The sequence below is a fragment of the Stegodyphus dumicola genome, chromosome 4 (assembly GCF_044657685.1).
Source record: "Stegodyphus dumicola isolate Sdum_Otavi_A_Nest chromosome 4, ASM4465768v1".
Taxonomy (NCBI): domain Eukaryota; kingdom Metazoa; phylum Arthropoda; class Arachnida; order Araneae; family Eresidae; genus Stegodyphus; species Stegodyphus dumicola.
The window spans coordinates 136,195,487-136,219,658 of NC_140771.1; the positions used below are offsets into that span (position 1 = coordinate 136,195,487).

The 24,172-nt window shown below is 34.2% G+C and overlaps 1 protein-coding gene across 15 annotated transcripts in view; it reads right to left on the reverse strand.

The window, feature by feature from the left end:
• tko (30S ribosomal protein S12 technical knockout) overlaps positions 1-24,172 on the reverse strand; it is a 74,143-nt gene that overhangs the window by 11,568 nt on the left and 38,403 nt on the right. For 5 of the 15 annotated variants that reach the window (XM_085815513.1, XM_085815516.1, XM_035365000.2 and 2 more), the window contains 2 exons: positions 18,892-18,962; positions 11,794-11,870 (listed from right to left, as the gene is read on the reverse strand). The exons of 2 other annotated variants lie outside the window; for them this stretch is intronic. In XM_085815513.1, coding sequence (XP_085671639.1) covers positions 11,794-11,860 — 67 coding nt within the window. In that variant the 5' untranslated portion in view covers positions 11,861-11,870; positions 18,892-18,962. Of the gene's footprint in view, positions 1-11,793; positions 11,871-18,891; positions 18,963-20,949; positions 21,459-24,172 lie in introns of all 15 variants that reach the window. 8 more of the 15 variants (XM_085815517.1, XM_085815520.1, XM_035365005.2 and 5 more) reach the window with 3 other exon arrangements.

A 24,172-nucleotide genomic window follows, 5' to 3' on the forward strand; every position in this document is an offset into this window, starting at 1 on the left:
TAATTTTATCATCCTACATTTAATTTCTTAAAATGTTATTCATATTTTAGTCAAATATTTTATTTCTGAAATAGCAAGAATCATATATATATAAATATATATATATTAAAAAAATACTAAATTTTATGCAAAAACTTATTTTTCCTTCTTAATGGCTTTCAATAGTAATTCAAATATTCAATTCAATTTTTCCTTCTTAATGGCAAGCTAAGACTATTCTTATTCTTTCTTCCTTATTCTTTTGCTTCAGGCATTCTGCAAGTATATTAAAAATGCTTTCAACTTTTTGAAACATCTAGGTATTTCTAACATTAATTTTATATAAAGTTATGGCCTTCCATTTCAAAAGGGCCCATAAATGGCCAAGCGGTAAAGTCGCTGAACACTGGTAGTTCACATCTCGGCGAACGGACTGATTGCATGGGCGTTTTCGTGGTTTTAACGTATATACAAGCTGGTTTCCCTTAAAAAGTTGTTCATGAAGGCATTTTTTGCCAAAAATGGAAAAGTCTTCTTCAAACACACTGGATTTGGTATAACCTTGATTACACGTGTTAGTCTTTATTATTCTTGAGTAAAGACTGCTGTTTTCTCCTCTATCTGCATTTCCGGGGGGGGGGGGGGATTAAAATTTGGGACCTACCTACTACAGAAGAGCATGTTATTGAATATTTCCAAAGTTATGGAATCTTATCGGCCTCAAACCAATGTGTTAATGATCGCAAAATGGTGCTTTATTTAAAAACTGAGAAGAAATTATTAAAAGATATTTCACGAGACTTGTATTTTCTCGCGAAAATTAAACCTAGCAAAAATAATTGCTTTTACAGTATGTCTCCTTCATAAAAAATAATGGAAATTTTTTATGAAAAAATTAAATGTAAATAAATGATAATATAATAAATTTGAAAGAAAAATAAGAACTTTTTTCCTTGTACTTAGTAATTTTTTTTTTTTTTAAATTGGCATGATTGGCGCCGTCCCTTGTGGTCGACAGGATTTTTCCTAAGTATCCATAAAAATACAGGTGAATTTCATTTAAAATGAACCTAATTTTTGCAATCTGAAAAGAAGAATAAAAAAAGTTTAATAAAAAGAGATATTAATAAATATACACCAAATTCAATTAACATTGAGGAGCTAAAATTTTGAGAGCTAATTTTTTAAAAACTACTTGTGTGATTTTTACAAAACTTGGCAGTCTGGCATAATTTGAGTCATAGAATTGAAATATGGAAAAAAAAATGGTAAGTTATTTCAGAAAATGTCCGATTTTGTGTCAAAATACCTCAGTTAGAATAATGCTATATATAAATCTAATATAAATCCGAAGTCACACTTTTAAGACATAAAAAACACAATTTTAATTTCGTCAATTGGCCCAGTAGAACAGGAAATATAGAACTGTCCCCCCTTTTTTTGCGCAGTGTACATGAGGGAATTTATTTATTCAGGACTTAGATAAGCCTTAAGCATGTGCAAGAAATAGACATAAGTATAATCAATAACTAAACCATAATAATTCAGGCTTAATTGTCTCAATGTGCAATAGAAGCAAGACAAAATTTTGTCGAAGAATTTGTCTTTTGTCACCAATTTCATGGTACATAGCCAATAATGTATAGCAGATGCTATTAAACTAGGCTAAAAATATACTTTACTGATTCCAAAGGGATTTCAGTTAACATAGCAGACTACGTTGTTCCTTAACTTTCTGATTTCATCCAGATTATTATTTTTTGCAGGCTGTTATTATTACAGCAATTTTATGAAATCTAAAGTTTGAACTTTCAATTATGTCGAAAAGAGTTTCTAATTCTGGAGCTGCAAAAGTATGTCTTGATGTACATTAAACAAAAAGTGGAATTGCTGCAAAAAATGGATAAAGGTACATGGATCTCAAAATTATGTGAACAGTATGGCATTGGAAAGCCAACTAACTATATGCAATGTAAGAAAACAGAATATATATATAGATAGATAGATAGATATTTCGAATTTTTTGTTGACTCTGACTTGGAATGAATAACGCAAAAATTATTTGTTATCCTAAAGGTGATGACTGAATGGGTCAGACAGCGTAGTAGTGAGGGCGTGCCATTGGCGGGTCCAATGCTATAATGGCTCAAGTGAAAATATTTCATGAAGAAATGAACTTAAAAACTGAGTGCACACATTTGACAAATTGGTTAACCAAATTAAAAAATTGCATGGTACAGTCAACAGTCTTTAATCTGGACGTCCAAAATCCGGAACCCAAAGCTACAAACTTTCTACGCATGCGCGTTTAAGGTATAACGGGCAGTATAAGCTAAGCTAAAATTATATAATTATCTATTTCAGTAAATGTTGCAGATTGCGTTGTTCCTTAATCTTCAAATTGGATCTGGCTTATTATTTTTTGCAGACTGTTAGAGCAATTTTATAAAAGTAAGCTTGAACTTTCGATTATGTCAAAAAGAATTTCCGATTCTGGAGCTGCCAAAGGATCTACAAAGCGAAAGCATGTTTCGATGTCCATCAAACAAAAAGTGGAACTGCTGGAAAAAAAAAAAAAAAAGGATAAATACATATCCTTTGTTTCTCTAACCATTCCAAATTCTGTTTATCAATTTCACGCTGCTCTGAGGGGGGGGGGGAAATGTCGCGGCGCACAATGAACTGGAAGTTGATCTGTCAGCACTATCCCGATCTTCAGGGTAGATGTTTTTATTTTATTCGGCTTATAATTCCTTACTAAATGTAGTATTTCATCTCAATGTACTCCTTCTTTGATATGATTTAAATCAAATTCCTCGTCATTATAAATATCACGAATACACATCAAATAGTTTTCTGGTTGCAATTTTCTAATTTCGACTATGCGTAATGTATGCTTTACACATGCACACATTGAAAGAAATGTTTAATAAAGTAAACAAATAAACATTAAGCTTTTTTTTTTCCTGATACCCTTTAGATCATAACTGCTCTTTATTTCATATTTTTAATTTTATAATTTCTGCATGCCATCTTACCAGATATTTCATCTCGATGTACTCTGTCTTTGATATGATTTAAATCAAATTCCTCGTCATTATATAGTTTTCTGGTTGCAATTTTCTAATTTCGACTATGCGTAATGTATGCTTTACACAGGCGCGAAAGACAGGGTCAATGACTGGCAAATAAGTGACCCAACTAAAACAGTCTTCCACAACTCAGATGAACTTTAACAAAGTGTGGAAATGGTGGAGAGGGAGGAAATAGGAGTTATTATGATACAATTACATGCCGAATAAGTACTAATTTAGAAGTCAAACAACAAAATTAGCATACTGAGAAAATTTGAAAATATAATGCTGATTTTTGTTGTTTGACTTCTAAATTAAATAGGAGTATGCCAAGAAGACTGAGATACTCCAAGCATATATTCAAATGCTCTTTTATCAGTGCTGAGGAATGTCAAAACATTTATTTCAGGCATAGTGACACTGATTTCTTCATGCTCTAAAAGTTGAATGGGGTTGTGATATTAAGCAATTCACTCTTAAATTTCATATCATTTTTTCAGCAAGTATGACTTTGATAGCTTCTGTTCTTCATGCTGTCAGATGGCCAATAGAGTAATTTGTTTTTAAAAGTCTTAGAGAAATTGTGAGAAAACGGTTTAAGTTAAGAATTGAAATCTTCATGTTTACTTATTTATTATTTTTTTTAATGTTATTTTTCAGGTTGGATTACCATTATCAGCAAGGAACATAATCATACTGCCAAAATTTATGATACTCCAGCTTATAAAGATCTATTTCTCATAAAAAAAGATCAGTATTCCGGTCAGATGTCTTACAATGCCATTGTTGAAGAGATACAGTTTCTTGAATTATTAACATTCTATTTTGAAGAAACATTTTAAGATCATAAACAACTTCTGGATCCATGTGAGAACTATCATTATGTCAGTACAGAGCTGCCAGACTGCAAGCCAATGAGTACCTTTTAATCTTAACAACCTGGGAATGGTTAGGCTCTTAAGAGGGGCAACTCTAGATTACAGACTTGTAATTAACTTTGTCACTATTGTGTTTGCAGAAGAATTTCTAGATTTGCAGTAGGCTGCTGCTGCATTACAACATTCAGGAGCTTCATGAAAACCACAAGTTTTAATAGTCTTAGCTTGCTTAGTCATGATGCATCTTTCATGATTACGCAAGCTGATAGTGTTGAAATACACAATTTTTCTTTTGATGTTATTTATTTACCTTTGTAATATTTGCATATTGACCAGTAAGTAATGGCTTTGATATCTTTTGTTCTTCAAGGTGTTGCATTTTGGATGACCAGCAGTGTAAATTATGTATGTCTTCCATTTTGAGTGATTATGTAAAAAATAATTATTGCATTTTATAAACAAACTGCTGAAATATGCTGGTTTAATAAAATAATGGGCAGTTTTTCCTCCACATTATGTGAATTTCAAAAATAAAAATAATTTTTGTACTGAAATATATGAGCTTACCGAGTATTTCCAGCTTTATTCTGCTGATTCCAATGAAAATCTCAAACTTTTCATTTTTTTCATTAACAAAACAAAGTGCGAGACACAATAACACACCGAATAAATACTAATTCAGAAGTCAAACAACAAAAATCAGTGTTATGTCGAAAAGAGTTTCTAATTCTGGAGCTGCAAAAGTATGTCTTCATGTACTTTTTGTTTAAAGTGGATTGCTGCAAAAAATGGATAAAGGTACATGGATCTCAAAATTATGTGAACAGTACGGCATTGGAAAGCCAACTAACTATATGCAACGTAAGAAAACAGAATATATATATAGATATTTCAAATTTTTTGTTGACTCCAACTTGGAATGAATAACGCAAAAAATATTTGTTATCCTAAAGGTGATGATTGAATGGGTCAGACAGTGTTGTAGTGAGGGCGTGACATTGGCAGGTCCAATGCTATAATGGCTCAAGTGAAAATATTTCATGAAGAAATGAACTTAAAAACTGAGTGCACACATTTGACAAATTGGTTAACCAAATTAAAAAATTGCATGCTACAGTCAAAAGTCTTTAATCTGGACGTCCATAATCCAGACCCCAAAGCTACAACGCATGCGCGTTTAAGGTATAACGGGCTAAGTTCTAATTATCTATTTCAGTAAATGTTGCAGATTGCGTTATTCCTTAACCTTCGAATTGGATCTGGCTTATTAATTTTTGCAGACTGTTAGAGCAATTTTATAAAAGTAAGCTTGAACTTTCGATTATGTCAAAAAGAATTTCCGATTCTGGAGCTGCCAAAGGATCTACAAAGCGAAAGCATGTTTCGATGTCCATCAAACAAAAAGTGGAACTGCTGGGAAAAAAAAAAAAAAAAAAAAAAGGATAAATGCATATCCTTTGTTTTTCTAACCATTCCAAATTCTGTTTATCAATTTCATGCTGCTCTGAGGGGGGGGGGAACGTTGCGGCACGCAATGAATAGGAAGTTGATCTGTCAGCACTATCCTTATCTTCAGGGCAGATGTTTTTATTTTATTCGTCTTATAATTCCTTACTAAATGTAGTATTTCATCTCGATGTACTCCGTCTTTGATATGACTTAAATCAAATTCCTTGTCATTATAAATATCACGAATACACATCAAATAGTTTTCTGGTTGCAATTTTCTAATTTCGACTATGCGTAATGTATGCTTTACGCATGCACGCGTTGAAAGAAATGTTTAATAAAGTAAACAAATAAATATTAAGCTGTTTTTTTTTATTTTTTTGTAAATTCTAATACCCTTTAGATCATAATTGCTCTTTATTTCATAAATTACAGTTTCATATTTTTAATTTTATAATTTCTTCATGCCATCTTACCAGATTTAAATTGATGATCTATAATCTGGAAAAACCGATAATCCGGAATCGCCGAAGTCCCGACGAGTCCGGATTAAAGACTTTTGACTGTATAAGGCAATTAAAAATTTCAAGTGAAAAAGCATCAGCTGATACTGAAGCTGCTGAACTATTTGCAGATGAATTCATTTAACTCAATAATAGTGAAAAGTTAACTCCAAATTTACAATGCTGGTGAAACTGGTCTTTTCTTGCAATATGTACCATGAAATACCTTTGCAACCTGTACAGAAAAGGCTCCAACTGGCATCAAAGATTCCAAAACGATACCAACTACTTTAGCATGCACAATTGCTGCAGAATGCACAAGGATAAACTTTTCATAAATAAAATAATAATAATAATAATAATAATAATCCTTGAGCATTTAAACAAGTAAGATTTTCCCCATTATATATCGTGCAAATAAAACAGCATGGATGACAAACGTTAATAAATGATTCGCTTGAAAATCGTCTCATAGCCGAGGCTCAGCAACATTTGAATTTGGTTGTTTTACCACAAAAACTGTCCTGACTGCAGACAACTGTACGGCTCGTACTTCACTTTAAGTTTTAGTGAAAGATAATGTATCTGTATTATTCTTTCAACCAAATTTTATGTCCATTATTTAGCCTATGGATATCGGAATAGCAAGCGCACTCAAATGCAATATAAAGTAGCCTTTTTAAAGTCCATGTTAAATTTCTTGAATAATGGCAAGACCATTCAAGAATTTTTGAAATGTTTTAGCATAAAATCTGCTGTGTGGAGCATCGCAAGACTGTAGGAGAATGAGTTTCCAGACACTTTTACAAATGCCTGGCAGAATTTATGGCCAGCTATCACATGTCATGGTGAGGATCAGAGCCGGATTTACACTTAATAAGGCCCTAAGCTATTTGTGATATGGAGACCTTTATAAGTCTGTTATACTATATTTTATTTTTTGGGGGCCTCAAGAAAGTGGGGGCCTAAACTATATCTTGTATAGCTTATATGTAAATCCTGCACTGGTGAAGATGATAGCTGCAAATTTGAAGGTTTTCAGATATCGGAAACCAAAGGTGAAATTTTCCCATTAATGGATTTATTAAAGAAATGTGGAGAAGTAGTAATACATGAAGATGACATAAAAGTTCTTCATTGTGATGACAATACCTCAATCATCAATTAATTAACAGATGGCAAAGTCTGTAATGTGGTTCTAGATTCAGAAAATACCGCTACTGATAGTGATAAAAGTGACAGAGAGGTTATTGAAAATGAAACAGTTTCAATTAACAAGTTAGTCAGAATTCTTGACACAGTAATTATAAGACTTGAACAATGGAACTTTGCAACTGAACAAGAAATTAAATCTCTCTATAGTATTAATGCAAAAAATGAAGCAACTTAAACAACATACACTGAAAGAAATGTTTAATAAAGTAAACAAATACACATTAAGCTTTTTTTTTTTTTTTTTAAAAAATTTTGATACCCTTTTAGATCATAAATGAACCATTATTTCATATTTTTAATTTCATAATTTCTACAAGCTGTTTTAGATTTAAACTGATGATCCAGAAAAATCCTAAATCCAGGATTGCTAAAGTCCCAATGAGGCTGGATTTCGGACTTTGCACTGATAGTACAACTATCAACTTATTGCATTAATAGTACAATTAACAACCTCCACTTTTGATGGAGAAAAACCAAGGGAAATGGATTTGAGTGTCTCTTCCCCTACAATATCAAACCACCTGAGAAGACTTCCAGCTTGCTATTAAGTGTTCTGTGGGATTTGAACCCAGGCCCTATGATACAGCAGTCAGAATCACTAACTGCTATGCCTATTAGGGTGGCAGCTTATATCATGGTTGATATGTAGCACATGCCGAGTAAATTTTTGCCATTTTATGAAAACATTCGACAGATGACCAGTTATGATGATGACAAGGTGATTTTTTCAAATTCATTTATGAAGCATTACTTAAATAAATAAAAAATAATATCCAAAATAAAAAATATTATTTATTACTTTTTAAATTACAAATCTACATTTTTTCCTATATATAATTTAAATAACAAATTTAAGCAGAAAATTTTGCACTACAGTTTTTCTAAAAGTTATTTCAAAACATTATTTAAAAAAATAATGTGCATGAATGCAAAAATGAGCCCCCTTTTTTTCAAGGAAACAAGGCTGAATCATGTTATTCAAAATGGCTCCACCCTATTTATTTTGGATAAAAAGGATTATTCTATTTTACTTTTTAATTAACACTTTGCGGGCCGCGCATTTATCGAAGCGCCGTTACGCTGCCGCCGGTTCACGCAGGTTCTACTGCTCGCCAACGGTGATATTTACGCAATTTTTCGAAACATAAGTAGTTGGTATATACACTGAAGTGACAAAAGTCATGGGATACCCCCTAATATTTTGTCGGTCCTCCTTTTGCCCGGCGAAGTGCAGCAACTCGACGTGGCATGGACTCAACAAGTCGTTGGAAATCCCCTGCAGGAATATTGAGCCACGCTGCCTCTATAGACGTCCATAACTGTGAAAGTGTTGACAGTGCAGGGTTTTGGGCATGAACTGACCTCTTGATGATGTCCCATAAATGCTCAATGGGATTCGTGTCGGGCGATCTAGGTGGCCAGATCATTCGCTGGAATTGTCCAGAATGTTCTTCTAACCAATCGCGAACAATTGTGGCCCGGTGACATGGCGCATTGTCATCCATAAAATCCCATTGTTGTTTGAGTACGTGAAGTCCATGAATGGCTGTAAGTGATCTCCAAGTAGCTGAAGGTATCCATTTCCAGGCAATGATCGGTTCAGTTGCACCAGAGGACCGAGTCCATGCCATGTAAAAACAACCCAGACCATTATGGAACCACCACCAGCTTGAACAGTGCTTTGTTGACAATTTGGGTCCATGGCTTCGTGGGGCCTGTGCCACACTCAAACCCTAAAATCAGCTCTTACGAACTGAAATCGTGACTCATCTGACCAAGTCACGGTTTTCCATTCGTTTACGGACCAACCGATATGCTCACGAGCCCACGAGATTTGCTGCAGGCGATGTCATGCTGTCAGTAAAGGCACTCGAATCGATCTTCTGATGGCAGAGCCCAAGGAAGACAAATTTCGCCGCACTGTCCTATCGGACACGTCCCTCGTACGTCCCACATTGATTTCTGCGGTTATTTGACGCAGTGTTGCTTGTCTGTGAACATTGACAACTCTACGCAGACATTGCTGGTCTCGGTCGTTAAATGCAGGTGGTCGGCCACTGCGCTGTCCATGGTGGGATGTTATGCCTGAAATTAGATACTCTCGGCACACTCTTGACACTGTGGATCTCGGAATGTTGAATTACCTAACAATATCCGAAATGGAATGACCCATGCGTCTAGCTCCAACTACCATTCCGCGTTCAAAGTCTGTCAATTCTCGTCGTGCGGCCATAATCACGTCAAAGCCTCTTCACATGAATAACTTGAACACAAATGAAAGCCCTGCCAAAGCACTTCGCATTTATAAATTTTCTATGAGATACTACTGCCATCTGTATATTTGCATATCGCTATCCCATGACTTTTGTCACTTCAGTGTAATTATTATTAAAAAAAGCACTAAAATAACTGTTACACTATTTTTATTCTATTTTATTCCAATTATATTTTTAATTAGTACTAAAACTTTTTATTTAAAAAATTTAACTCCTAGGATCCATAGTTCTTTTTAGTATGATAATTCTGAAAACATTTTCCAACATGCAGAGAAATGTTGCAGGAAGAACACATGTATGCAGTGGAACTTCTTTTCTTGGCGGCAGTGCAGACTTTATAGGCCCTTTGCGGGTTTTGAATTCTCCCATTACCACTAATACGTGTTATTCTATGTTTTCTCACATCCGTAGTAAGTCTGCCTGGTGGATCAAACCTCGGCGATCTTTTATCACACTGAGCAGCCGATCTTGATTGTTGCTCCTCTTCATTCCCATTAGTCCATGCTACATGGATTAATGGGAATGAAGGTTTAGTAAAAATTGTTTGAATCTAATAGGATTTTCAAAATTTTTTATGTATATCTGGAACGCGTTGAGTAATGCACAGTTTATGAGATATAAAACCGTTTTTTTGGTCCATTTTTTTGTTTTGCAAAGTACGGAATAACACGATCGGCATTATCAACACCTTTCATAAATTTATTATACTCGTGTATGCAAATTGGTTTAATGCACTTCTTTTTGGTTCTTTTACTCACACATTCGATCATGTCTGCTGAATGTATCGTAGAAATCATCATTATCAATTTTTTTGGCCGAATTCCATTTTGTACCATAATTTTCCCTTTTCTACGAAATTCCATTGACTTATTTTTCAATGTAGCAGATTTTAAACAATTTGGCACTTCTCTGTTTACTCTAATTGTGCCACAGATGTTTGTTTTACGCTTTAGTAACTCCTTTGCAACCTTTACACTATTGTAATAGTTGTCCATATATACATCGTGCCATAAATTTAAATATGGCGATAGCATGGACAATATTGTCGCAATTAGCGATTTTCCTTGCACGCAATATATTTCTAAATTGCATATATAACCAGATGTCGCCTCACACACCATACGGACTAAAATTCCATATTTTATAATTTTCACAGGATTATATGTATGAAAAGATAGCCTGCCCCTCATGGAATGATACCTTCATCCAGCGATAATTCTTTCTCAGGTTTATAAATGTTTTGAAACTTTTCTACCAGGTACAAGTAAACTGGTTTTATTTTATCAAGCCTTTCTTGGCAATGCTCATTATTACTGAAGTGCCAATACTCCCATAACTGCCAAAATCGGTTCCTTGGCATAGTATTCCCCAAAATAGGTGTATGTAATCCAGGGTGAGTAGATCAATAATCGTCTTGTTCTGGTTTTCTTACTATTCCCATTAGGATAACAAGCCCCAAAAGTTTTTTCATTTCTACAACATTTGTATCAATTCAAGCTTTATTCTTTGTTGATGCATTGTCGTTATCATTATTCTGCTGATTATGATATAAGTTTGTTTGTGTGGCAAACAAATTAAATAAATCGTCCCCAATGAACAATTCCACAGCTGATAATATATCTGGTGTGTATGGTACCTGTAACCCAAACCGTTCCAGGCAAGCATGAAAGTTGGGTTTAAAATCAACTTCTGACCAATCATTTGCCACAGAATTCTCTTCATCACTTTCAGATTCACTAATTATTGGTCTTCCCTTATTTTTGAATCGTCTCACAATTATATTGCTCCCACTGTCCGAATCACTTTCACTATCAGAGCAATTTTCCTCTTCTGATAACAGATCAGCATATATTTCCTCATCGAAGAGCATTTGAAGGATATCTTTAAATCTAAAGTTTCCGATATTTGAAGGCAGCGAAAGACAGTCTCAAACTAACAAAACAAGCATCCACGAAAAAAGACTTCAACAATTGACAGTCTGGTGAATTGGGAGAGGAAAACTGTTGAAACCAATGTTTCCTGATCATCAAATGTTTTGCTATAGTATGTCTATCTATACAAAAGTCGATGTGAAGCATCCTCGTTGGCGAAAATAAGTCACACGTACGTGATAGCAGCCAATAACTGTTGGCGAGCAAAAGTCATGCCAGTGTGACAGCGGCTGATAACCATTGGCGAGCAAAAGTCACGCCAGCATAACAGCCGCCCACAAAATGTTAAAATTAAGAACAGTGTCATCCTCCCTTTTGCTAGTTATGTTTTTAGACACAGCTCTAATTGATAAACAAATTACTTTATTTTTTAATACTTTAAAAATCTATCCTCAGTTTTTTAGCATTTAAAAATCAAGTTTTTTAGTAAACTGTGAAAAATATCTTACCAAACAGTTACAGTCATTAACATCGAAGTAATTACTTACTGTTGTGCAAAAAATTAAAACTTGGAAAATTCCTCAAGGATTGACAGAATCTCAACAAGCTTGCCATTTCAGCATATCTAAAAGTGAAAATTCTCACATGTAGCAAAAGCACACATAAAGATTTAACAATTAAACCAACAGAATTTTTTTTATGCTACTTATACTGATTTCTGACTTCAATTAAAATTATCTGAAATAGTTTGTTAGTACACAATTGAGACTCAATGCAATGTTTCTTGCAATTTTGGTATTTTTCCAGCATTAGGCAGTGAATATTTTTAGTTTTATATAATCATTTCAAACCACAGAATCAATAAAAAATTTTCAATAATTACCATCTTAACTTCATCCAGTTATTTTTTATACAAAATATCCCAACAGGTACTAAATTATCATCAACAAGTGTCTCTAAGGAATATCTGTATGAAAATTCTTCCTAGTTATTACATATTCAAATGATATCTACTGGATCAACAATTTTCAAGAAAATCCAAATTTTTAAAACAAAGAATTTAAATAATGATAAATTTTTCAATTTACAAACATTATGAGTAAATGTTTGGATTCGAAATTTACAGATTACTGATTTTGTAATTACCTTGCATGCTGCACCAAATTAAAAATGAGAGTACTGCTATATAAAATATTCACTAGTAAATAGTTCTTTTAATAACACTGCAATATATTATACTAATCTGAACTTTAAAAAACATTTTCCTTTAATCATTTTTGGGATTTTCTTGTGGATTTAAAAGAGCAGAATTTAAATATAACATTTAATTTTAAATAATATCTACCAGTTTTTAGTAAGAGGATGAAGAAAACTCACTTATGTTAAGAAATTCTATCAGACTCCATATATTTTGTTATTCATATTGTTAAGAATTTTGTACATATACGGATAATTTTAGTGAAATTACGAGTGAAACTGTTATATTTTTCTGCATAATATAACATGAAAATCTAGAGTGAGGATGCTCTGCCAGAAAAATAGGAATACAGAAGCAAATCTAATTAATATTGAGTAAACAGTAATTAATATTGGGTCGATTTAGAGAGAATCTAAATCGACGAGATATTGCGAAGCTGGCAATGGTTTTGGCAACAGTTTGGTCCAGTCCCTGTATCACCGTAATAGATATAGTAATTGAATAAATGTAATTGGTCACTATATTAGCTGTAACCGTATCTAGCCCTCATATGCTTTCCAGTAATTTTGAAAAGCAGAAAGGACTAGAAATACTTCAGTGGCCAGGTAAAAACTATATAAGGCCAGAGAGAGGATCTACCATCAGTTGTTGTGAGCTGTTAACCACCTGTACGAATATTTCTGTTGATAGTTCAAAAATCTGAAGAGATTATTTCTGTTGATAGTTCAAAAATCTGAAGAGATAATTTTAATATAAATTTTATCAGCCTATCATCAAACAAATGTGCAATGAATATTTATTACGAACTCATACGCATGCAACCATTTTTGGTGTCAGGAGTGGGGTTGAATACCAGTGATAAGAGCAATGGAAGAGCAATTATGACAGCTGGCGGAAGCCTTTGCTGCATTCAAAGTAGAGATGTAAGCTCGGTCAAGAGTCTGTTAAAGAAGGAATGGAAACTGTTCAAAAAATGATGGAAGCTTATCAAGAATCTGTTAAAGCAGAAATGAAAGCTGTTCAAAATAATTTTGAAGCAGGTCAAGAGGAAATGAAAAGAGAAATTATCTGCATAATAGAAAACAAATCCAGTGCTATGGAAGGAAAAATAAACACGTTTAAAAATAGGGTTGGAATAACTGAACAGTTTCTTCTGTCAAAGAACAAATCGAAGCCAGAGTTACTGCCATTGCGAAAGAAGCTGACATATTAAGGAAATGCATAGCAACAGCAGGAAGCAATTCAGATGGCTTAAAATTTTTATACATACCATCTTGTCTCTAAAACTATCCACATATGATAGTAAGATTTTCTGGCAACTCTACTAGGCACAATTTTCTATAGCAGATGCAAATCTTTCGGCACGTGGGCTTCAATTAAAATTTTGTCAAAAAAGCCCATGGAAACACTCCAGGAGCTTGCCTCAGATGTTGAAAGGTTGTCTCATCTTGCCATTTTGGAGTGCTCGACAGAAACAAGGGAAATCCTATCCCTGCAATACTTCATTGATGGCATCCAGGATCCTCAAAGCTCTGCAAATGGTGGATGTCAAGCATTTAAAAAGCACTCTAGTGTATGCCATTAAATTCAAGCCAGCCCAGCAACTCTTAGAGATTGCCACCCAATCAGAGCTGCTCAAGTTCACGAGCCAGTAGATCAAGTGACTGCTCGTCTAGACGATTTAACCAGTGGCTTGATATAGAATAGGAGTGACAAGAAACCAACCCTCAGCTGCCGGAAGTGCGGTGCTGAAGGCCACATATGAAGGAACTGCAGAACAGCCCAGGTCACGGAAGCTAAGACTGCTCCCAGGAAGGAGGGAACTAATTAATGGTCATCCTGAATGGTGGAGGTTGCCAGATAAGAAACCCCATTTTAAAGCACTTCAGATTTTTTCAATGAATGACAGCAGTAATGAACTCTTCATCATGGGACGGGATCATCAATGGAGTTCCTTGCAATATGACTATCAATGAGTCAATGTTACCATCATCCAGAAAGATTTAGCTCAACAACTGGAAGGTAAACTCATCTGGACATTGCCCTATGTTACCCTCCACATTGTGTGTGGGGATAAAACCAACATCGATGGAAAATTCATGGCTAACATCAGGTTTAGAAGTGCCGTCACGTGGCATATGTAGCAAATATTACAGACCCCCTGCATACATGGATTAGACTTTCTGTGCAAATACAATTTTTCCTTGAACTTTAAAAATATGGAACTGCATTCTGCCTCTGAGGACATCACCCTACTTGGAATCAATGATGAAGAAGTTAAATCTGCTGAACAAATCAAAGCTCAAGACAAAATATAATACCAGCAAAAACAGAAATTTTACTTTATAATTGAAAACAGAAATTTGTGGTACGGCATCATGGAATATAAAAAAACCTGCAAGAGTGCAAAAGGAGTACTCAGCACTTGTCGACTTATCGAAGACCATTATCCCGGTGACAAATGCCATGTAACTGATAAGGATAAAGTCATTATGAAGGTGTAGTGGTTGCAGCATGTGCTTCCAGTGACCTGGGTTAAATGAAACAGTAATCCTCCAGGATATGTGTTGTCAGAGACCCTAAAATTGGCATTATTGCAGAAAGTGCAACCAACCAATGAAGAGAGGAGTGCTGCCAAACATGTCAATCAAGAATTTTAAGATGCTTTCTTCTGTTCGTCTTTTGACATAGGTCAAACCAATTTGGCACAGCATAGAAATGAATAATACCAGGGATCATCCACCAATCAAGCAACATCCAAGACATCTACTGATTACTAATGAGGAAGAAATAGGAAAACTTAAACAAAAAAAAAAAAAAAAAAAAAAAAAAGACATTATACAGCCCTCAGTCAGTCCATGAGCCTCTCTCATCATCCAGGTCAGAAAGAAAGATGGTTCATCTACGAGGCGTATTCGGAAACTAAGTACCGTTTTGGAAAAAAAAAAAAAAAAAAAGTAAAACAATTTTTTCGAATTCAATTTTATTTTTACACGAAAATACATGTCAAACTATTTTTCAACATAGTTTCCGCCAATGATCAAACACTTGTCATAGCGGGTGACCAGTTTTTGTATACCATCGTCAAAGAAACTTCCCGCCAGTTTCGATAACCACGACTCCACAGCATTTTTCGTGTCATTGTCAGATCCAAAGCGTTTGCCACCAAGCTCGCGCTTCATGTGCAGGAACAAGTGATAGTCGGACGGCGCCAAGTCCGGTCTGTACGGCGGGTGATCGAACTGCTCCCAATTAAACTGTCGAATTAACGATTAAGTGACACCAGCAGTATGGGGCCGAGCATTGTCATGGAGCAACACAATTCCTTTACTGAGCATTCCTCTTCGTTTGTTTTGAATGGCATGCCTTAGTTTTGTTAAAGTCTCACAATATCGTGCCGCATTAATGGTTTCACCTCTGGGAAGAAATTCAGTAAGCAAAACGCCTTTCCTATCCCAGAAGACAGTGCACATGATTTTTTGCGATGACATTGTCACTTTGAACTTTTGTTTTTTCGGAGAATGAGTGTGTCTCCACTCCATCAATTGTTGTTTCGATTCTGGTGTGAAATGACACACCCAAGTTTCATCACCTGTCACAAGTTGGTTTAAAAAGTTTTCTCCCTCATCACTGTACCGCGTGAGAAATGTCAGGGCACTACTAAGTCGCTTTGTTTTGTGAACATCAGTGAGCATTTTTGGAACCCATCGGAAACACAGTTTGCGATAATTCAAGCGGTCAGACACAATTTCGAACAAAACAGTACGTGAAATTTGTGGAAATGCCTCTGAATGAGCTGTCATTGTGAAGCGTCTGTTCTCATGAATTGCTTCATCAATTTTCCTTACCAAATCATCGGTGACAACAGAAGGCCGACCACTCCGAGCCTTGGCGTGGACATTTGTTTGACCTGCATTAAACATTCTTACCCACTTTCTCACCATTCCATCACTTATCGCGTATTCACCGTAAACTTCTGTCACTTTACGATAAATTTTGGCCGGTTTAACATTCCTCGCGTTCAAAAATTTAATCACGGCACGAATCTCACAGTCAGCGGGAGAACTAATTGTCTTAAACATTTTGAATGTGCACGGCAAACTGAAAACACAACACAACATAGAGCAACCAAAATGGCGACAATTATCAAGTCAGTGAACAAGAAAGACTAGTGCGCATGCGCAGGACGCCTACCACAGCACTGCGCTAGAATGAAACGGTACTTAGTTTCCAAATATGCTACATATATTTTGTGTTGACTATTGCCTATTGAAGGAGGTTCCGAAGAAAGCTATTCTCTTCCTAGATATGACGACATTCTGGACACTTTTTCTTTGAAGCAAGTGGTTTTTGACACTTGATTTAAAGTATGAATATTGGCAGGTAGGCATACATCCTGATGCCTGTGAAAAGACAGCTTTACTACTAGACAAGGACTTTGGCAGTTCTAGGTGATGTGTTTCGATTACATAATGCACCAACAACGTTTGAATGTCTCACAGAGACCATATTGAAAGGTCTTTCCTAGGAGCTTGTCTGTTAGTACTTGGATGATATGATCATCATTGGGAATCGTTGGGGGCCTACAAAATAAAAGGCTTAATAACTCTTTAAGTTTTTACCCCAATTCCAATGTGATAAATGTGCTTTTCCATATATTCAGTACTCAAGCAATGATAAAAATGAAATTCATTCTCATGATTATAATATTGCTAAGAACTAAACAATCAAAACAACAAAAAATCAAAACAACAACATGGACCCGATCACTGGCCGAATAGTTAAGACCATTAAATAGTGGTAGTTTAACCTGCGTTTGAATCCAGACAAGCAAGTTCGCTTTAATGATTTTTCTCATAGGGAACATACACATGAGCCAGTTCTCCTTAGAATTACAAAGGTATCTCTCACCTATAGGACATAAAACTCATATACCCATATTCAAATCATATAATTTAACCTCAATAACATGAACAAATTTAACAGTGAAAGAACATAGTTTTGGTTAGTAATTAGACCCTGATGAAGTGAAATAAGTTCAACAACTAGAATGGAAAATTTGCTGAAATGTATTAACAGTTGAAGAAATGATGAAAAGAAAACTGACAACCCAAGAGAAGTAGTGCTACAGAATTAACAATCCAAATATAAGGAAACACCTAACTGAGAATTAAAGAAGAAAGGAAGATTTGTATAAATCTTCCTTTCTTCTTTAATTGTATAATATAAATATTACATTATATTGTATAATATAAAATTAGGAATATGGTTTTTAAAATTTTCATCAAAGTTTATTTGCATAATAAAATGACCTAGAATCAATTTACAGTCTGCACCTTGCAGAATCCAAAGAGATTGAACTTGTGATGACACGAGAAGTCATGCGAGTTCATGAACAGCTGAAGTCACAAAAAAATCATGTGATCTCTGATGCCACATGCTACTTTAACTCAAATTGACAATTTAATCTGACAACATTGGCAAGACATTATTGTGATTTTATATTCTACAATACAGGTACTTCAGAATATCCAATTAAAATGAGTTAGTATTTTGTTCATTACACATGAATTCTTCATGCTTCGTTCCTATTTTATGACAGACGATAATGTTTTGGTTTTTGATTTCTGCACATGAATATTTTGACTATTAAAGAGTTGTCAGTTTTCATTTAGTATTTAGCTTTTTCACTTCAGCATTATAAGAAAATATCACTATCTTGTTGATTCTAAAGGCACTATTACGGAATTTGGATTTAATATTTCAGTGTTAGCAAATATGTCTTTTATTAAGAAATGCACCTCATATCCAGTTAGATTTTTTCCCACTCTTACACAGGTAGTTCGAAATATGACTCTTTTCACCAGACTTTTCATAAAGATACTTTTGATAAATGGCAGTAAATTATTTTTAATTAGTGAATTGCACAGCTACTATTTAATTCATATTATTAGTTGCATTTTCAAATTACTAAACCATGTATTTAACCAGAAATGATGACAATATTTAGTTGGCATTTAATGCTGATTTTACTGAAGGTTTGAACTTAAGATTATTATTCTGAATTAAAAAATAAAAAACTTTTGGTACATAATTATTATCACATCTTGGAACTGAGATATATAATAATAATAAATGTGGAATAAATCTTTTAATTTTCTTTTACCTGAGAATAACTAAATGCATAAAAAGAAATAGATGAAATTATAATGCAGATAAGTAAAAATGCCAATAAAAATTAATCTTATTTTTTACGACAAAATTATTTATCCCCATGCAAATAAGGTCCAAAGCTATTTTTTTGGAATATATTGATTACATATATTGTTTCAAAAGAATAAATTGAATAAATACATTGAATACAAATTTAATTAATTCTTAGTGCCATTGCTGCAAGGAATGAAATTTAAATTTTAACAAACATGTATACTCAAACTTCACTACTTACATTTTCGGACACTTCAATATATACCTCAATGATAAAGGCTTCCTATTTTTAGTAGCAACAGTAAATCATCTCTGAAAAGCAAAACACAAAAATAAAATGATACAACAATAAATTATATATTTATAACAAAGTTTTTTCAGATGAACTTGTACAAGTACGTTATGTGATAAATTAACTTCCTGTTAGAATCTGCAGGTCATATTTTAAACTAAGATTAAATACAAGGCGAGCCAAAAGTTTGTTAAAACTTCAAAAATTCACAAAAAAAGAAGAAATTAAAATCATTGTTCGCATTGAGTTCTTCTAGCCATTGTGGCTTTTGTAAGCAGGAGTTGGTGCCACCTGTAAATATACTGAGTTAATGAAGAGTGCTTTACACTCTTTCTCTGGACTTTGTCATACTTAAGAGTTAACCCGTTCAGTATGGGCATGTCATATGTGCATCAGCAGCGAACATTACCTCATGGCCGGGTATATCATATTTGAATCACCATTTAATTCACTCTATGGCCGGGCGTATCCCATTTGACTTTTTAGATAGAACGTTTAATTAGTATTTTTTGTTGTCACTAGATGTAGCTTTATGTCTGTTATGGGGAAGTATATCGAAAGTTAAGTATGTGTGCCTTCATTCCTATGCAATGTTTTTTATTTTTGGTGTTTTGTTTTGGAATGAGAGGAAGATTCGTGGGTGGGTGTTGAGCATCATCTCTTTAACTGGGTCATTTGATATAAACAAATGCACATGTTCTCGATGCTTTGAGGTACTTTTTATTTTTATTTTTGGGATATAGGTATCTGAACGTAGAATATGCACAAATGCTAATTCATTAGTGTTGAGTAACGTGATGGCTCTTATTGTGCCATTTCATATAAACAAATGAACATGTTCTCCATGCTCTGGAATACTTTTTAATTTAATTTACATATTTATTTTTTTATCCCCGTATAGTGCGGTAGATGTTCTATCATTAGAGACCTTTTTTATTACTCTTAGATTTTTCCGGCATTGAGACGAATATTTTGTATGGCTTAGCGAAAGTTTTTTTTTTTTTTTTTTTTAAATGTTCTATTGCTGGTGTTCTATTTTTTTATGGCAAATCCAAAAGCTTCAGAATCGGAAATTCTTTTTGACATAATCGAAAGTTCAAGCTTACTTTTATAAAATTGCTCTAACAGTCTGCAAAAAATAATAAGCCGGATCCAATTAGAAGATTAAGGAACAATGCAATCTGCAACATTAACTGAAATAGATAATTAGACAATTTTAGCTTAGCTTATACCGTCCGTTTAAACGCGCATGCGTATTATGTGCATGCGTATTACACGCATGCGTCAACACGATGCATGCGCAGAAAGTTTGTAGCTTTGATGTCCGGATTATGGGTGTCCGAATTAACAACTTTTGACTGTATGTTTCTTTTCCTTTATGGCTGACAACACCAGATCTTATATAGTAGCATTAATCATAAACTTTATAAATCAAAGTATTGAAAATGAATTAATTAATCAGCTTAGATAGTAATTCTATCAATTCCTAAAGGAAATATACAAAAAGCACAGCATGTAATTTTATATTTCTCATTTTATGAAAAACAAGTAATTAGAAAGTTTAACAATTTTCTTGCTATTGTAATAGCTTATTTTTAAATCCAAATATTGAAAGGAAGAAAGAATGAAAAAATTAACACAGATCACTGATGTTCACAGAATAGTAATGCTTTTAATATATCCTTAATATCTTTTACAGGTGAAAAGAAAATGTAGTGTGGGATATGTGACAGTATGAAGGGGAAAAAAAAACTTTTTTAAACTTTTATTAAATATCTCATACTTTTTACTTACAATTCAAAGTAATCAGAGAACTTTATAAATTCATGTAACACGAGACATCAAATAAAATATTGTTACGAATGCATGGGCGCAATGGGATAGCTTCCCCGCAAAGCAGTTTTAGGGTTGCCATAAAAGAGCAAGGAGGGTAGGGTTGCCACATTTGGTTACAAAATTGGTAATATAGCATGGACGGATGGAGAACCTTCTGGAACGAGTTCTTACCGGTTTAGCCCAGATTGTTCTCGAACACAAGCCGAAAGCTATATAAACCCTGCTGGTCCACAGTCAGTCAGTAGTATTGAGAAGGTGTCTCGTCTAGCGATTCAATCTCTGTGGAGTCGATTGACTTGACAGCCGGGCAGCGAATGCCGAGTTCATTGAAGGAGTCTCTTAGTGCATCGTTGAGAGAGCTCCGGGAACGACTGAACCAAAGAGTCAGGAGCTGTGCTCGTGTGTCGTCGAGTGCATCGTGAGTCTTGAGAGTACGTGGAATTCCGATAACGACCAAGCAGAGTCGGGTGCTTTGCAGGAATCTGTCTCCACCGTTATTGCCTGACAGTGTGAAGGCTGTGTCTCTGATTGTTCCAGCGTGTTTATAGTAGATCTTCGACGACTGTAAAAGTGTTTGGGAGCTGTCCTGATTAATAATTATAAATACAGTGAGTTTCGATACTTCATCCAGTGTCGTTGTTATTCACTCCAAATCCACAAACCCCGTACAAACGTAACAACTGGTGTCAGAAAGATAGAAAAAACATTACAATATTTCTTAAATCAATATGAATATTAAAACTATGTGTTTTGCACCATTCACAAATAGCAGGCAAATCTAACGCACAAAATAATTGTTCTCTCATGATAGTTGCCTTTTCTTTAAACATTAGCAGTCAAAAAGTGGTTTTAAAAATATATACAATTAATTTTACTTTTAATCAGCTTCACTTTGCCACTGTAACAACACACTAACACCAGATAAACTTGACATAAGTTCTGTGTTCCAATAGAAATCACAGATTACTAAATGGAATGCCATTTATGAAGAGATATGGTTTGCAGGCTATGGTTTCGTTACTGTCTCTGAATAATCCCTCCTGATGAGCAGGAAGAAACTAATAATTTACTATAAAAAACACAGCAAAATAAATAGCTGCAATAAGCTCAAGCACACAGGTATGAATCAATTTGCAGTCATTTACATTTATCTTTTTGTATTATTATTTTTTATAATAAATTATCAATTCACACCTGCTCAGAGTAGTTATTAAAAGAGACAACCATGAACTTGTAGCCTATAACAATTGGCATCATCATCTGCATCTCCTTCAGAGTTTTCCAACTTCATGTTTCTCAAAAGAATGACACAAGACGATGCTTCTTTTATTAAATGAGCTGCAGGTTCAATTTAAGCATTTAGATCTGTGCGTTGAATTAAAAGCTGGTATTTGACTGAAGGGTTCTTCTGACCAAGGAAACTTCACAAGTTAACTTGTCGCAGGGCAACATAAAGTAATTTTCTCTCCTTTTGTAAATACAGAAGAAGTCAGAAAACGTCTGAAGGAGATGCAGGGCAATGGCATCAATTGTTGCAGACTACAAGTTTGTGGCTGTCTCTTTTGTTTGCAATTCTGACTGGTACATTTCCTTTTCTTAAGTCTGCTGGGAGAGCCATAATTAAAAGTCTTAAAAACCTGTATTTTGCTTACGGAAATCAGTAATTACCATGCACAGCTTCTTGTGGGTTTTCACTGCTCAGCAGATAATGCATTTCAGGTACTTTTCCGTTTCGCCGGCGCAAATCTCGCCAAGCAGACTTTGTTGGCGACAACATACAGTATACACATAAAAAATGTTAATTCTAAGAATTTTTTTTTATTTTGAAGGCATAAACATTTTAATATGGTTTAAAATTTTGTAAAAAGCCAATAAATAAAGACAATAAATTTGTAAAAAGACATTAATTTAAGAATTTACTATGATTTTATGGTTCGATATCCTGATTCGCCGGTTCGTATCACGTGACCCCAAGTGATCTCATCTCACGTAAACTACGTTACTAAAATCTAATTCGCTCAGTAATTATCTACATTAATTTCAAGTTAAATCTTAATTTGGAATACAAGTTTAAATGCAAGAATTATTTCAATTCGTACGAATAGCTTACTCAGAAATTATGTAAAACCGTAGTGCTTTACCTCGCTAGTGCATTCTCATTAGAATTGATGAATTTAACACTTGATTTCGCCTTCGGATGAGCGGTGTAAATGCGTTCTAATTGACTTAGAACCTAATTGACTTAGAACTAATTGACTTATTACCGTGAATTGTCTTAGGGGATAAAATTTAAATATCGTGTAAAAATTCTATATTATTGTATGCCAGTATTGAAAGAAACAATCTGATAAGAAATGGCTTCAACTTGTTTTGAAACTGAGGCGTAAAAGGTTACCAGCTAAGATATTCCGTCTGGCATCAGTTAAACCATTATTGGCGACTTTATCGTTTGCGCCGGCAAAACGGAAAAGTACCGCATTTCATTCTGGAATGGATCATAATATTTTTCCTCAACAATTATCCAGCAGCAGCTCACTTCATTTCATTCATTCGAAACATTGATGTTTCTTCATCAGAGGTGCACAGTGATTAAGAAAATGAACAATTTTATGGTATCTAAAGAACTTCTTTTAAAGCTAAAGTGGTGCGCTATTTGTGCCTTATGGTAATGACGGATAAGTGTTCCTTGTTAGATGTGCTGTCCTTAAAGAGGCAATGTTCTAAATTTCTGTAACATTGTGTACTGCTTTATTCATCATTTATTTATTTACTGCTTATAGGGCTTGTTTTGTATGTAACTAGCTAAATCTGTAACCACACATTTTGCATGTAAGTGCTTATTTTTTTTATACAGTAATATAGTTTTTTTTAATTCTGATTCCAAGAGAAATGGGAGACATAGACAAATATGCTCCTGACAAGATTTGGTGGTATGTGGCATTTTCTCACCGACTTGACAATTTTCTACAGATTTACGAAAACACAGTTTTGAAGCCCTACAGTTAATTTTCCCCAAAGCTTCCAGAACCATGTGCTACACCACATCCATACTGATACTACACTATATGGCTTCAGCTGGGATGGGTTAGTTGTTAATTCAGGTTACGAGAGTGAGCAGTTCAATAAGATACAGTTCAGTTGTGTTTTAGAGTTTACTCTGAGAGTGATTTTGGAAACTTATGGTATTTCTCAAGTGTTACAAAAATTATTGCTAAATATTCTCATTTGCCTTCAACTATTTATATTGCTGTATGTTATTATTTATAATAAAATGAAAATTTCTTCCTGCTCACCCAAAGTGATTTTTCAAAGAAACAGCCGTGAACTCATAGTCCACAACAGTCTTTTAAAGCTCAAGTATATATATATATATACTTGAGCTTTAAAAGAAGTT